This window comes from Rutidosis leptorrhynchoides, chromosome 2 (assembly GCF_046630445.1).
Source record: "Rutidosis leptorrhynchoides isolate AG116_Rl617_1_P2 chromosome 2, CSIRO_AGI_Rlap_v1, whole genome shotgun sequence".
NCBI lineage: Eukaryota > Viridiplantae > Streptophyta > Magnoliopsida > Asterales > Asteraceae > Rutidosis > Rutidosis leptorrhynchoides.
The window spans coordinates 19,393,449-19,407,701 of record NC_092334.1 but is presented as its reverse complement, the minus strand read 5'-3'; the positions used below and the strand labels follow the sequence as shown (position 1 = coordinate 19,407,701).

General features: G+C 37.6%; 1 protein-coding gene across 1 annotated transcript; it reads right to left on the bottom strand.

Annotated features, from left to right (window-relative positions):
* Positions 1-6,861: 6,861 nt before the first annotated feature.
* Positions 6,862-13,093, bottom strand: LOC139887676 (uncharacterized). The gene is made up of 5 exons (XM_071870744.1): positions 12,720-13,093; positions 9,154-9,186; positions 7,436-9,039; positions 7,028-7,098; positions 6,862-6,915 (listed from the first exon to the last, which is right to left on the bottom strand). Exons 1-5 carry the CDS (start codon positions 13,091-13,093, stop codon positions 6,862-6,864), a joined length of 2,136 nt encoding a protein of 711 aa, XP_071726845.1.
* Positions 13,094-14,253: the final 1,160 nt, after the last annotated feature.

The window sequence follows — 14,253 nt, the reverse complement described above, 5'->3', positions numbered from 1 at the left end:
TTGGAGACCGAAATGTCAAAGCAATGATTAAATACGTAATAATACGCAAAAACTTGAAATAGCAAAACTCAATAATCAAACAAATATGTTTACTTAGGCACTCTTCACTTTATTATGTTAGGATCTCTAAACTAAAGTAGATAATTTCATATCATGCATGTGATTTGTAAGTTACTCATATATTCCAAACGCAAGTATATAATTTAGACTATGAAAGTGTCACTCAATCTTAGCTAACTTATATACCAGACCATCTACATACTTTCAAATATTCTTCAACGAAATTCTAATCTAGAGCAATTGCGCTAACTGGTCGTCGCCTACAATTCACACTTGGTAGTTTCTCTTAACCAACTGGTTTCTAGCTAGTTGTCAATTATCATGCATAACCCTTTTGTCACTTAGTTACAAACTATTAATTAAACCCTAAGAGTTGTCAATTCTTTTGAATTTAACCGATAACCAAACCTTCCAATATAGATAATACTACACAAAATGTCGGTCTTTACTAAATAACAATTTATCATGCAATCAAATCCATTATCATAAATATTAAAACTAAATCCCAAGCATAATTAGTATTTGGCCTAAGTAAACATAATAATCTTAACCAACAATCATGATAAAATCAATAAAAATAATATCCGAAGTAAAACCCATAAGTATTAAAACAAGAATTAAACTGAAAAAAAATGTTTATAGAAATCAACCGTTGATCTAAGCTTCCTCTTGATGATTGTAGGGCATTATGATGCTCCAAACTCCCTTGAAAACCTTCAAAATCCACTTGAAATCAGCTCCGGGACGAAAAACTCTTCAAAAATCGGATATGGCTTCAAAACCCTAAGCCACATATTTATAGTTTTCCCAAACCGACACGACCAAGCGGCGCCCGACACGACCAAGCGGCGCTTGGGAAGTCCAAGCGGCGCTTCCGCGGCGGATTTTCCATCAAACCCTAGCTTAAGGCGGCTCTTGTCATGCGCTTTCACTTCCAGGCGGCTCATCATTCATCTCAGGCGGCACTTTGTTCATCATCTTCAACCATCATCTGGGGAATCAAGCGGCGCTTGACACTAATTCTCCAATCTGCCAGATTCTCTGCTCAAGTTTTCAGGCGGCGCTTTCATCTGATGTAGTTTCAGTACTTCATTTAACAAGCGGCGCTTGACTTGGCTCAAGAGGCGCCTGACCTCTTATTTCAGCAGATCAGCTTCTTTTCTCTCTCACGCAGCTCCTCCCATCCAGATAATCCATCAAACCTGGTATTTTCCTGAAATCAATAACAAATTCCATTAAGTATCAAAAGTTCGTGTAATTGACTAAAATACCATCAAAATTATACAAAATAGTGCCTTCAAATGATATAAAAACATGTATAAAATAGGCACTATCAACAAAGATCCTTTAATGTAATCATGACACTTATTTCTTACCAAAACAATCCTTTTAGTTAGCCATTCCATTTGAGTATTATTTATTTTAAAAACTATCTTATAAAAAATTCTCACATGTTTCAATGAAAAAGAACAAGAATATGTGCATTTACATGAAACATTCAATAGTATAAATTTAAAAATATTCATATAGAGGTTATAATGCATAGTTTAGAGTAACAGAAACCAGCAAACCTAAGAAATCGTAATTGAATCAGAAATGAATATTTGATAGCCATTAGATAAATAAATTACCGCTTGACTAGCAATAACACGAGCACATGAAGTCTTCCCAGTACCTGATATTCAAGCAAAACAATAAGTGAAAAAAAATTAGGTCGAAACGGGTTTGGGTCCAAACGGTTCGGGTCTAAAGGGGTCAAAAAATTTAACAGGTCAAACGGGTCGGGTCTAAAGCGGGTTGGTGACTTCCAACAAAAGGGCATCTTAAAAGAGATCTTAACTTCAAATGGAATCCTCTAATTTAATTCAAGTAAATTAAATTCAAATGAGCAGAATTCGAGTTTACACTGTGTTTTTACTGCATTAGGCAGTTTATTAGTATTCATTATAGTTACACCACCCATTAAATATCCATGAAGGTGGTAAAGTTAAGAGATAAACCTGGTGGACCTTCAAAGAGTACTGCACGGGGTCTATTTGTCTCAAACTTGCACCCGGCTCCAAGAGCAATTTCATCATAAACCTCGGGACTCTGCAGAGCCAGCAGTATTGTATCTTCTATATCTCTGCATTATAAATTATATAATCAAATACATAGGCTAATCAATTTACTTAAAGTGGATCCGTCACCTGTTTGAAGTCATGAAAGAACATATGTATAATTCAGGAAAGGAAGGTGATATTAGATAGTTGTATTACATTTGATGAAACCACCATGGGATACATTACAACCAACTATCAAAGAACATCAGAAAACTATGCTTGAAATAACATAATCATGTGTATCCATACTTGAAACTCCATTTGCTTACAGTACAACTTTTAGTTAACCCACCACGGCCTATTTCAAACCACACTTAAAGTTACCCATATTGACCCACTATCACACCCACGCAAATGCCACCTTAACTATCAATTGCAAATCGTAATGGTTGAAACGGAACCAAACTTCAACAATGACATTTACAAATCACTCTTTATCTATAATTATGACACCACCAACGCTCCCAACCCCTATTTGACCAGTTTTCCTTTCAGTTAATTTTTAATATATAGTCGAATTGCCCCATTAGAGGTCATATCCTGAATCGACGGGTTATAAATCACAACTTGAATTGACCCATTCATAAACGGGTCATAAGACATGAGCCTTTCTTGAACACAAATAATGAAGGATCCGCTTTACTACAAATAAAACCAAGACGAATGAGAAAATCATGCAACCGTTGAAACCAAGCTCGAGGTGCTTGTTTAAGCCCATAAAGCGCCTTTGTAAGTTTGCAAACATGATCTGGAAATCGAGAATCAGAGAAGCCAGGAGGTTGTTCCATGAAAACGGTTTCGGTGAGATGTCCATTTAAAAAAGCGTTTTTCACATCAAGTTGATGCAAGGACCAACTGTGTAAAGTGGCAAGAGACAAAACAATGCGAACAGTAGATGCTTTAACAACCGGGCTAAAAGTAACAGAGTAATCCAGGCCTGGTATTTGAGTAAAACCTTGAGCAACTAACCGTGCTTTAAACCGATCAACTGAGCCATCAGAGTGATATTTAGTGCGAAATACCCATTTAGATCCCACAACATTCGAGCACTTTGGACGTGGTACAAGCGTCCAGGTATTGTTAAGGGATATGGCATGCATCTCATCGTGCATGGCTTGACGCCATACGGGATCTTTAAGTGCAGATTTGTACCCTTTTGGTTCTTTAGAGGTAAGAAGTGCATGAAGTAGGGTAGACTGAGACAAGGAGGCAACATCAACAATATATCGAGGCTTAAATATACCCGCCTTAGCACGAGTAGTCATGTGATGCCCAAGTGAAGACGGGACCGTAGAAGATGGTGCAACATGCTGTACTGGGGACGGAATAATAGGAGGATCATTAATAGATGCATTTAAAGTTGTAGTGGGTTCATCACTACACAAAGAACAATCCAATGGTGTAGTAGTCGAAACACTAGGTATAGATGGAGCATTTGTCACAACAGTAGGTTTATTAGGAGTATCACATGATGGCTCATAGAATTGAGAAAACAATAGTTTGGCAGAATCAACTTGTGGTAATTTTCCAGAGAATGGAAAATGAAATTCATCAAATGTTGCATGCCGTGTGATGTAGACGCGACCGGTTGAGATATCAAGACACTTGTAACCCTTGTGTTGAGGACTATAACCAATAAATGCACACGGAAGGCTGCGTGGTGCCAACTTATGGGGCGAGTAATCCCGAAGATAAGGAAAAACTCGACAACCAAAAACCCGAAAATTGTCATAATTCGGAGTTGTATCAAATAGTAGCTCAAAAGGAGACTTGAATTCCAGCACAGACGATGGCGTGCGATTAATAATATAAGTGGCCGAGCTAAAAGCATCGGTCCAAAGAGATGCTGGAGCATGAGAATTAAATAACATTGCAAGCCCGGTTTCTGTAATGTGTCTATGTTTTCTCTCAACACGACCATTTTGTTGAGGTGTGTACGGACAAGACGTACGATGGTATGTACCATTATTAGTAAGAAGCGTACGCACACGAGTATTAAGAAATTCCGTACCGCCATCGCTTTGGAACACCTTTAACTTGCGAGAAAACTGAGTCTGCACAAGAGTAATAAAAGCTTCGAACACATCAAAAAAACCAGATTTAGTTTTGAGCGGATAAAACCATGTAAAACGTGAATAATCATCTACAAAAATCGCATAATACCGATAACCACTAGTAGAAACAATAGGGGAAGGACCCCATAAATCACAATGCACAAGATCTAACACATGTAACGAACGTTTTTCATTATTAATAAAAGGTAAATGCTTGCTTTTCGCAAGTTGACAAGAGGTGCAAAGGTGCGGCTTTGGTAACAAAGAAGTGACCGAAAGCTTGCCTGCTTTATTTAAATAATTAATAACATCAAAAGAAATATGCCCTAGCCTATTATGCCATAGCTCGAACGATGCTTGAGACTTGCGTGAATGCAAAGTAGATAAGAAAGCCTTTTGTCCTCGTTCAAGTACATAAAGATCATCATGACGTCTACCCGTTGCTAGAACCTCCTTTGTGTGGCGATTCTGAATTGTAAACAGTTTATCAGAAAGCAAAATGTCAACGGGATTATCATTCGTTAATTTACTAATAGATAAAAGATTTTTTGTGATATATGGAACTACTAGAACGTCATAAAGTTGAAGATCTTTATTTATGTTTGATGAACCAATATGAGTAATAGGTAAAGAATTACCATTACCAACTATGACCCGTTCGTTACCTGTGTATGGCATAGAGGCATCAAGATTAGATGAAGACTTAGTAATATGTGCGGAGGCACCAGAATCAACATACCAGTCCGGCGAGTTGTTCGTTACATGACAATTGGCATGGAAGGCTTGTGCAAGATTTGCATCAAGAGTAGGAGAGGATCGTGTAGCATAGGTGGCGAGATCAGGACACTGATTCGCATAATGACCATCATGTCGACATAGTTGGCAGTGAGGTGGTTTTCTCTGAAACGAACGACCACGACCACGACCACGAGAACCATAAGAACGACCTGAAGTATTGCCTCTACCCTGAATCATCGAAGATTGTCCACGACCCGATTGGGTTACAAAAGCTGCTGGCGGTGGTGGGTTGTTAACCGAAGCCGAAAATAATTCATGACTCTCAGCTTGAGAGAGAAGATCACGAAAAGAAGGTCTTGGTTTGATAAGCCGTTGAGCAGTAGAAAAAGTTTCAAAGGTACTCCCCAAGCCACAAAGAAACCAATGATGCTTATCAACTTCATCAACAGAATGCCCGATAGCCGCAAGTTGGTCACAAAGAAGTTTAAACTTCTGGCCATATTCGGAAACTGTGCTCGTCCCTTTTGTTAATTGCCGAAGATTATCACGTAAAGTTTGCATACGGTCAGTAGAATCATGGCTATAAAAGTCTTCAAGAGCAGACCATACAGCACGAGAAGATGTTAAACCGAGGATGACGGACATAGATTCTTCGGTTAAGGAAGATTGTATGATGATCAAAGCACGTTGATCACCATCCTTCCAAGACAAAAATTCTGGATTTGGGGATGAAACACCATCGACAGTAAGGGTTGGAGGGGGTTCGACTTTCTTGCCATGAATATAATCATCCAATTTTTGAAAGGTAAGAAGTGGAAGCAATTGATGCCTCCATAAAAGATAGTTGGTAGAAGATAATTTAATGGTAATCATGTGTAAGATGGTGTTAAGGGGTAGGGTTCCATCTTTGGGGATTGAAGAAGAGGCATCGGCCATGTTCGATGAGGATGAAGGTTGAGAAGCAGATGCCGATCGAAAAAAAAAAAAAAAAAAGAAAAGGGATATAGGAACGATTTAGTCTGATACCATGTGAGAGGATTTAGAATAATTCACCACAATTGTGGGATTGACTTTGATTAATATTTATAGAACAAATTTACAATGAAAGATAATTACAGCAAATATCCCTATTCTTAAGGAACAAGAAAAACTATCTATAGTAATACAATCACGTAGGATATCGTCCATTAATATCTATGAAACATGCTGTAAATATTCACGATTCGTATTATTGCAAATTGCCATACCCGTAAAAGTTTAAGTAGTCCTAATAAAAGGAATGCCCACACGTAGATGGTACTTCCCATGAAGAGTGGTTTAAGAATCCATGTTCTTGAAATAAAAAGAAATCAGATTCTATATTATTATTGTTCTGTTACCTTTTATTGATCCCACTTTTTGTAGCTTTGCAAATGAAATTCGATATTTAATATGTTGTATTCTGCTGCAGCAGGTTTGCATAGTGTTCTTTGTCTCGGTAGTTCATTTTAGCTTGGATGGCGTTTCCCTGCATATGTGAAGCGGAATTCATGCTGAACATGTTAGTTAATTCTTGTTCCATTTATGAATAATCCTCAAATAAGATTTTGATCGAAACAATGAAGAGCATGTTAGTGAATCCTTATGCTATGAAGGTCTTTTTTCTTTTTTTTTATCAGATCATACTTTCTAACCTATCAGCTTGTCACTCTATTTTCAATATTTTAATAAGTGCAGGTTAACCACAGAATTCCAACAGCATACACAAAGCTAATAAAATAAACAAATCTAATGACTAATGCATTAAACAATTACACTATAATTAATCAATACATTATATACATACTTGAGAGAAAGTGCCATAAAGATACGCACGGTAACAAAACAGATACCAATGATTAGTCAATAGCAAAAAAGTGATCAGCAATTTAAGCAAATGTAGATAAATAAACATATAAAAATAACAGTCTTGACCAAACCATCTATAACAAAAGCAACAATTAAATTACAAAGCAACAGACCACATATAAAGGAGAAGCATCAAGTACTGAAACCTAAGAGAATCGTAAGAATAAAGAAAGTGCAGTTATATACCTTGAGGATCAAGAGGAATAGAGTACGCAGAATATACAATCCACAGTAGGAAATGGTGGCTGCAAACGAAACTGAAAAGGAATTGTATAAAAAACATACCAGAAAAAAAAAATCACAAAAAAATAATACTCCCTATCAATTATCATCACAATTCACAATTAGTTGTGTGGCGTATATTATTTTTTTTTTTTTTGGGTAAAGGGTTACCCCGATGAATATTATTAAATAATAAAAGAATAGAACAAGAAGCACAGTGGCTACAACAGGGGTACTGCAGCCCGAACAAAAAAATAAAAATAAAAAATAAACCATGGGGTAAAAAACAAACGGCCCCAACCACACATCTAACACTTAAACTAAGCCCAGATGCATATTAAACCTCCTGTAAGTTCCAAGTTGATCGAATACGAGCCACATTAGAAGAGTTTTTGAAGCGAACAGTGAGTAACTTCAACCGCGTATTGGAAACGGTAGCCTCGAAAACTTGTTGTTCCGTGCGACACACATGTTTAAAAATACGAGTATTTCGTTCTTGCCAAATAGCATAAACTGCACCAGCGAAACACAATTTAGCCACCAACACATGAGCCATATTCCGAACAGCCATTGGCGTAAGCTTGGCAACGATGACCTGCCAATCGTCACTTACAACATCAAACTGCAGCATGCGCTGCAACTTGCTCCAAACAACTGCAGAATACTTACACTTGAAAAACAAATGAGTGTGCGAATCCGGACAAATCTTACATAACGGACATAAAAGATCACTACCATCCCGCACATCCCACGGCTTAAGCTTATCTTGAGTTTTCAATTTCTCACCCAAAACAAGCCACAACAAGAATGCGTGTCTAGGAATACAATGCGAATACCAAACAACCGAATACCATGGCACTTGATTACCTCGCGGACGCAATGAATCCCAAGCTTTAGCAACAGAGAACTCATGAACCAAACCTTGTGGGTCTTTCCAACCATATTTATCGGGAAAGTTAGATAAACTTGGCACATTAATAGATGGAAGAGTGGGATATTTACGCCCCCAACCGCGTGGCCACACCACACCATCATCATTGACTATATCCCGAATAACTGTTTTATCGTTCCAACCTGCACGAATGATATCATTATGTGAAATAATATTAGAAAGAATACCGAGATTACTCCATGAATCATGCCAAGCAGACCCAAAAGAACCATCCCCTACTTGACAACAGATATAGTTCCGGATCAAAGGACGAATTAAAAGAATTTTACGCCAGCTCCATGAAGCACCCGCCTTCAAACCGACACTCCAAAAATGATGAGACGTAAGCTTATATTCGTAAGACCACCTTACCCAAATCGACGGTTTAAGAGTCAAGATATGCCACGCATGAGATGCCATCAACGCTATATTCCAAGTTTTCAGTCTCTTGATTCCCAACCCACCCTCCTCCATTGGCATGCAAACATCGTCCCATTTGACTTTGGCTTTCCCTTTTTTCATCGGGCCTTGACACCATAAGAAACCCCGAAGTAATTTCTCAATATCCTTAACAATCATATCGGGGAGAATAAAGACGGAACACCAATAAATTTGCATTGCCGTAAGAACCGAATTAATCAATTGCAACCTTCCCGCAAACGATAAATATTTATTCATCCAATTACCAACCTTATTTTTAACTCGCTCAACCAAAATCTTACAATCACGATACACTAGCCGGGATGAAACAAGGGGCACCCCAAGATACCTTACTGGGAGACGGCCTTCCTCAAACGGAAGAATAGCAAGAATTGAATTCTTCATACTAGCCTGAACATTACAAAAGAAGGCCGTGCTTTTAGGAAGGCTTGGAACTAACCCGGAGCATCTCTTGAACTCATCCAAAGCCTCACGAATAACCATGACCGATGCCACATTTGCATGGGAAAAAATAAACAAGTCATCTGCAAAACAAAGGATAATAATCTGCAATTTGTCACATTTATGGTGATAACGAAATCCCGGAGCACGATTAATCTTTCTTCTAAGTATCAAAAAGGAATCCTACAATATACATCTACTATTACCAAGCATAACACAACAACACTTATATAAAAAATATAACTTAAAAGCAAACTTAAAGAAAACAAATACTAACCTGAATGCAAGAAGCAACACCTCAAGGAGTAACCTGCGGGAAAAAAAAAACACGAGGATACATTATATACCAATAATAAAATAGTGAAACAAACGATTATACAACAGAGGGTAAATAATAACTTACTACACAAACTAACAGCTATTGTAGTAATCTGTGACAAGGAAGAAAAACCAAGCAACAAATATTAAGCTAAATATAAAACAGAAAAAGGAAGGACGGTAAACAGTTGTAAAACAAACATATACAAAAAGCATTTTAATTACTCGGATGTAAAGATGAAGTTCATAATCGTAAGTGGAAAAAGCAACAAAATAATTTCGCACCTGTTCTAGAACCGACCGACTGGCGATGGAGATGGTGGTAGCGAATGACACAATGGTTGCGATGGAGATGACGGTTGATGGCGATGGATGGAAATGCTAAAAATCTCAAAAACCTCTGGGAACAGGAATCAAACTCTGATCGACAATTTAGAGTTTCAAGTTTCGAAAATCACCTGATAGTAGTGGAGATCGAAATTGTTTGAAAGCCCAAAAAATTGTTGGTTTATTTTTTGGATAGTAGAAGAAATGTTTTTTTTGCTTAGTCCCACATCGGTGGATGGAAAGAGTGGGAAGTAATCTCTTTGATTATAAAAGGAGCTTATGTGATTACTTCCAAATTGCACCAATCAATACACTTTAAGTATTTGATTATATCTTTCTTTCTTACCCTTGTTTGAGAGTTGTATTAGTTAAATATTTTGGAGAGTGTAGTTGACTTAAGAGAGTTGTCTATATCATTGTAACAATTTGTGATATAGTGTATTTCTTTCTTTGGGGGCCGGTGGTTTTTCTCCTGTTTTGGAGTTTCCACGTTAAATCTTGTGTTGTGTATTGTTCTTATTTCTTTACTATTATTGTTGGGCTGTGTGGTGGGAATTAGTGAGACCGTAATTTCCCAACAATTGGTATCAGAGCGTCAGGTTTGACGGGGGTCTCGGTTATAGGAGTCGGAGTATGCTCTGTGGTTGCCACGGGAGTGGATCGTCCACATCAGAAACGAGTTCTATTGATCGTATAGGGTATCTGGTTAGACAATATTTTTTCTGATTCGCAGTAATAGTTGGATTTGTTAGTGGCGAGTTGTGGATTTCCGATTTAAAGGGTCCTGGCTACCTGCTACATCTTTTGGCTATTCGAAAGGTGAGCAAAATCAGAGAAAGTGTTGTTTATAGGATACGGATACGATGTCGAAGTTCAGTCCAATGAGGTTTGATGTAGAGAAATTTGATGGGATGATCAATTTTGGCTTATGGCAGGTTCAAGTCAAGGATGTGTTGATTCAGTCCGGGTTACACAAGGCATTGAAAGGTAAACTCACCTTTGTTCCCGGCAGTGATTCTAGCAGTAAGTTCGATGAAGAAGAATGGGATGATATGGATTTGAGGGCAGCAAGTGCGATTCGTTTGTGTCTTGCAAAGAACGTGCTTGCAAATGTGCACGGGTTATCAACGGCAAAGGAGCTTTGGGTTAAACTAGAGCAGTTGTACCAGGGCAAGGGCATCTCAAATCGGTTGTGTCTTAAAGAAAAATTTCATACTCTGCGTATGGATGTGGGTTCAAAGATTTCAGATCATCTAAGTATTCTTAACGGTATTGTTTCAGAACTGGAGGCTATTGGAGTTAAAACGGATGATGAAGATAAAGCTTTGAGGTTGATATTATCTTTATCATCGTCTTATGAACACATGAAACCTATTTTGATGTATGGGAAGAAAACTCTGAAGTTTGAAGACGTTACTAGCAAGCTCCTATTCGAGGAGAAAAGACTGGAAGGTAACGGGGTCTCGTCATCAGGAGATATGATAGTGTTGTGTTCGGATAGGCGAAAGAGAAACTCTGGGAAGAATCTGGTATGCTGGAGGTGCGGGAAGACTGGGCATGTAAGGGTTAATTGTCCAGGTGGAGCTAATCCGGCAAATGGCTCCAAAGACGCTAACATTGTCTCCGTTGTTACGGAGAGTGACGAATTCCTCTAAAGTCACACCATCCTCATGGTGTGTCCGCGCCACCATGGAAAGGGATGTTCGTTAGCGGTTCCACAATTGCACATGGGCATTGGTTTGGCATTGATGCAGGTTGTGTGGTGGAAACTGATGTTGTAGCTGATGAAACTTCCAGAGAAAGCCAAACAGGAAGTAGCACCATAAAGTTTCAGCTGGTTGTTCAACAACATGTGCCGAGGGATGTTCGTTAGCGGTTCCACAATTGCACATGGGCATTGGTTTATTTTTTTGGATAGTAGAAGAAATGTTTTTTGCTTAGTCCCACATCGGTGGATGGAAAGAGTGGGAAGTAATCTCTTTGGTTATAAAAGGAGCTTATGTGATTACTTCCAAATTGCACCAATCAATAAACTTTAAGTATTTGATTATATCTTTCTTTCTTACCCTTGTTTGAGAGTTGTATTAGTTAAATATTTTGGAGAGTGTAGTTGACTTAAGAGAGTTGTCTATATCATTGTAACAATTTGTGATATAGTGTATTTCTTTCTTTGGGAGCCGGTGGTTTTTCTCCTGTTTTGGAGTTTCCACGTTAAATCTTGTGTTGTGTATTGTTCTTATTTCTTTACTATTATTGTTGGGCTGTGTGGTGGGAATTAGTGAGACAGTAATTTCCCAACAAAAATATACACAATCGCCACAGCAGATGGGATGGGATGATTTTGGAGATGGAGTAAATGAAGATGAAGGTATGGTTGAAGGTAAGCGGATGTGTCGGAGGGTATGGGCTGAATCCTCTCTTCACGCACGCCATCTGACGTACTCGTATTTGTTATTAATAAATAGAAGCAATTGGTTGTGAGAGGGAGCCAAATACGTGGACATGAATACAAAACTTTTTTTTTTTTTTTTTAATTATCAAGAAGGCCAAAATGTGAGAAGTATTATTAAGAAGGCCAAAATGTGAGAAGTGGTGAATAGTATGAGTTGTGAGAGGGAGGGTGCCACATGATTGCAATAACCACACTTGTTATTAGTATTAGTATGTGGTTAATTGACATGTTACTAACTTTGATACTCTTGTTACGTAAATGGGTGATTATTATGATGAATGATATTTGATGGTTTATATTCGAGACAATGAATATATAATTCTTAGATAGGTGTCGTTATTCAGAATCCGTTAGGACTCAACGACGGTAACTCTGCTATTCAGAATCTTAAAAAGACTCAACAGACGAAAACCAGTGAGGTTTATTATACAAATACAACATGATTACAAACTAAGATCGAGGCTTCCTTTTATAGGCTAGCCATGATACAATTTACATATGCTCTGAGACCCACGCACTACGATCGTTTATATCATCGATCGTTTACATTATTACTGTGACCCGCGCACTTATTTAACTTTAAACATAGACCACACACGTCGATCTACTTTAAAGATACCTATGGCTCACATGGCCCACACACTTATCACGCGTATATACAATACAATTATTACAAGGACACGATATATAACATTACATTATTGGTATGGCCCACGTGGGACCCACTTGTTCAGCGTTGAATCAACTTGGCATGTATGGTGTTCATCTGGGTCTGCATATTGCTCAACTGTGACTGTATATTACTCAAAGATCCAAGCTGTGATATCAATGCACTGATTTGACTTTCAGGTACAGACGGCTCTATCTGACGGTTATCCCTTGCACAAGCAAGCATCAACCGATGCTGATTGTACGTAAGGATAATCCACTCGTTCGAATCGGGACAGGCAGAGATGTTGAATAACTTAGTTCGATCATCGTACCCTAATCTACCACTGCTAATGAATTCAGTGTGTGTCTGTTTCAACTCCTCATACCATTGATTAAGGTCATCAACCAAGTGTTGATGATCAACTCCCCACTTCTTTACTTTGTTCTCAGAGAGATCCCCCGCCCTCATACTTACTAAATTTCTTCTTGGAGACGTCACATACCAAGATACTGAAATTTATAGACATGTCTTATACCCTCAAGTATTCAAATATCAAATAGTGACCGTCCAAAAACTGATCTGACGGCAAATATTCTTCAAGTAGTGAGCATAATCTAGTGCTTACACGTGTCATCAATTAAAATAATCATATATCAACAGCTGACATCACGACAGCATGCGTCATCAAGGAGTTATCATAGAAGAATGTTATAATCCAAGTAATGTTAGCTGATTATTCTCCATGATTGAAGGATATCTCTTCTCCTCAATTATTACATAGGTTACAGCTCATGGGTTATTAAATGAGTAGTTAGCAGTTACATTTATTTATTATGTAGACTATGGTTGTTTGAGTCTCATTTATGATGTCCAACTGTAAAGGATCGTGTAACAAATGAGAGAAGGACATCAAGCAATGATCACAAATCAATAAAGCAAAAGCATATCAATATTTTCATAAGTAATAGGTACCTAACTTATTCTCTAATTGTCGATCTGTAAAGTGAGAGGGCCATTTATGACTCATATGAATCTTGTAAGTGATCCATCCACATCTTGTTTAGATGAAGTCTTCTACATCTGTAATTGCACTGCATCCTGACTACGTATGTAATATGATTATCTGAATCTGTATACTTGCGATGAACTTTGAAGAAAAGTTCAAAGTTAGATACATTTGGTGTATTCAGTGTTTCTCTTGTACAAACAGCAATGAATATTATACTTAGAGATTGGAGTCTATGACTGGGTATGAATATGAATGTACTGAAGAAATAATAAGATTTGAAATATAAATAAATATTTATTTTTTATTATAATTCATCATAGTACATAAGAGTTATCCTTCTTAACAATGCATCTAACTGTTTATCAGGACATTGATTTACATGATCATAAAATATTATCTCTGGATGAAAAAGAAAGCTCACAATAAATTAAAATTATAGTAATCAAACCCAACTTTTTGTTTCATTTATTCCTATACTTATTAAATATTAACTAGTTTTCAAGGTCTGCGCTTCGCCGCGGCGTGAAATGTTTATGCAGTTATTCAAATAGTATGGATTTTTTTTCTTTGTTTTTTGTCGTTACATATTATTTGTTACTCCCTTCGTCTCATATTAATA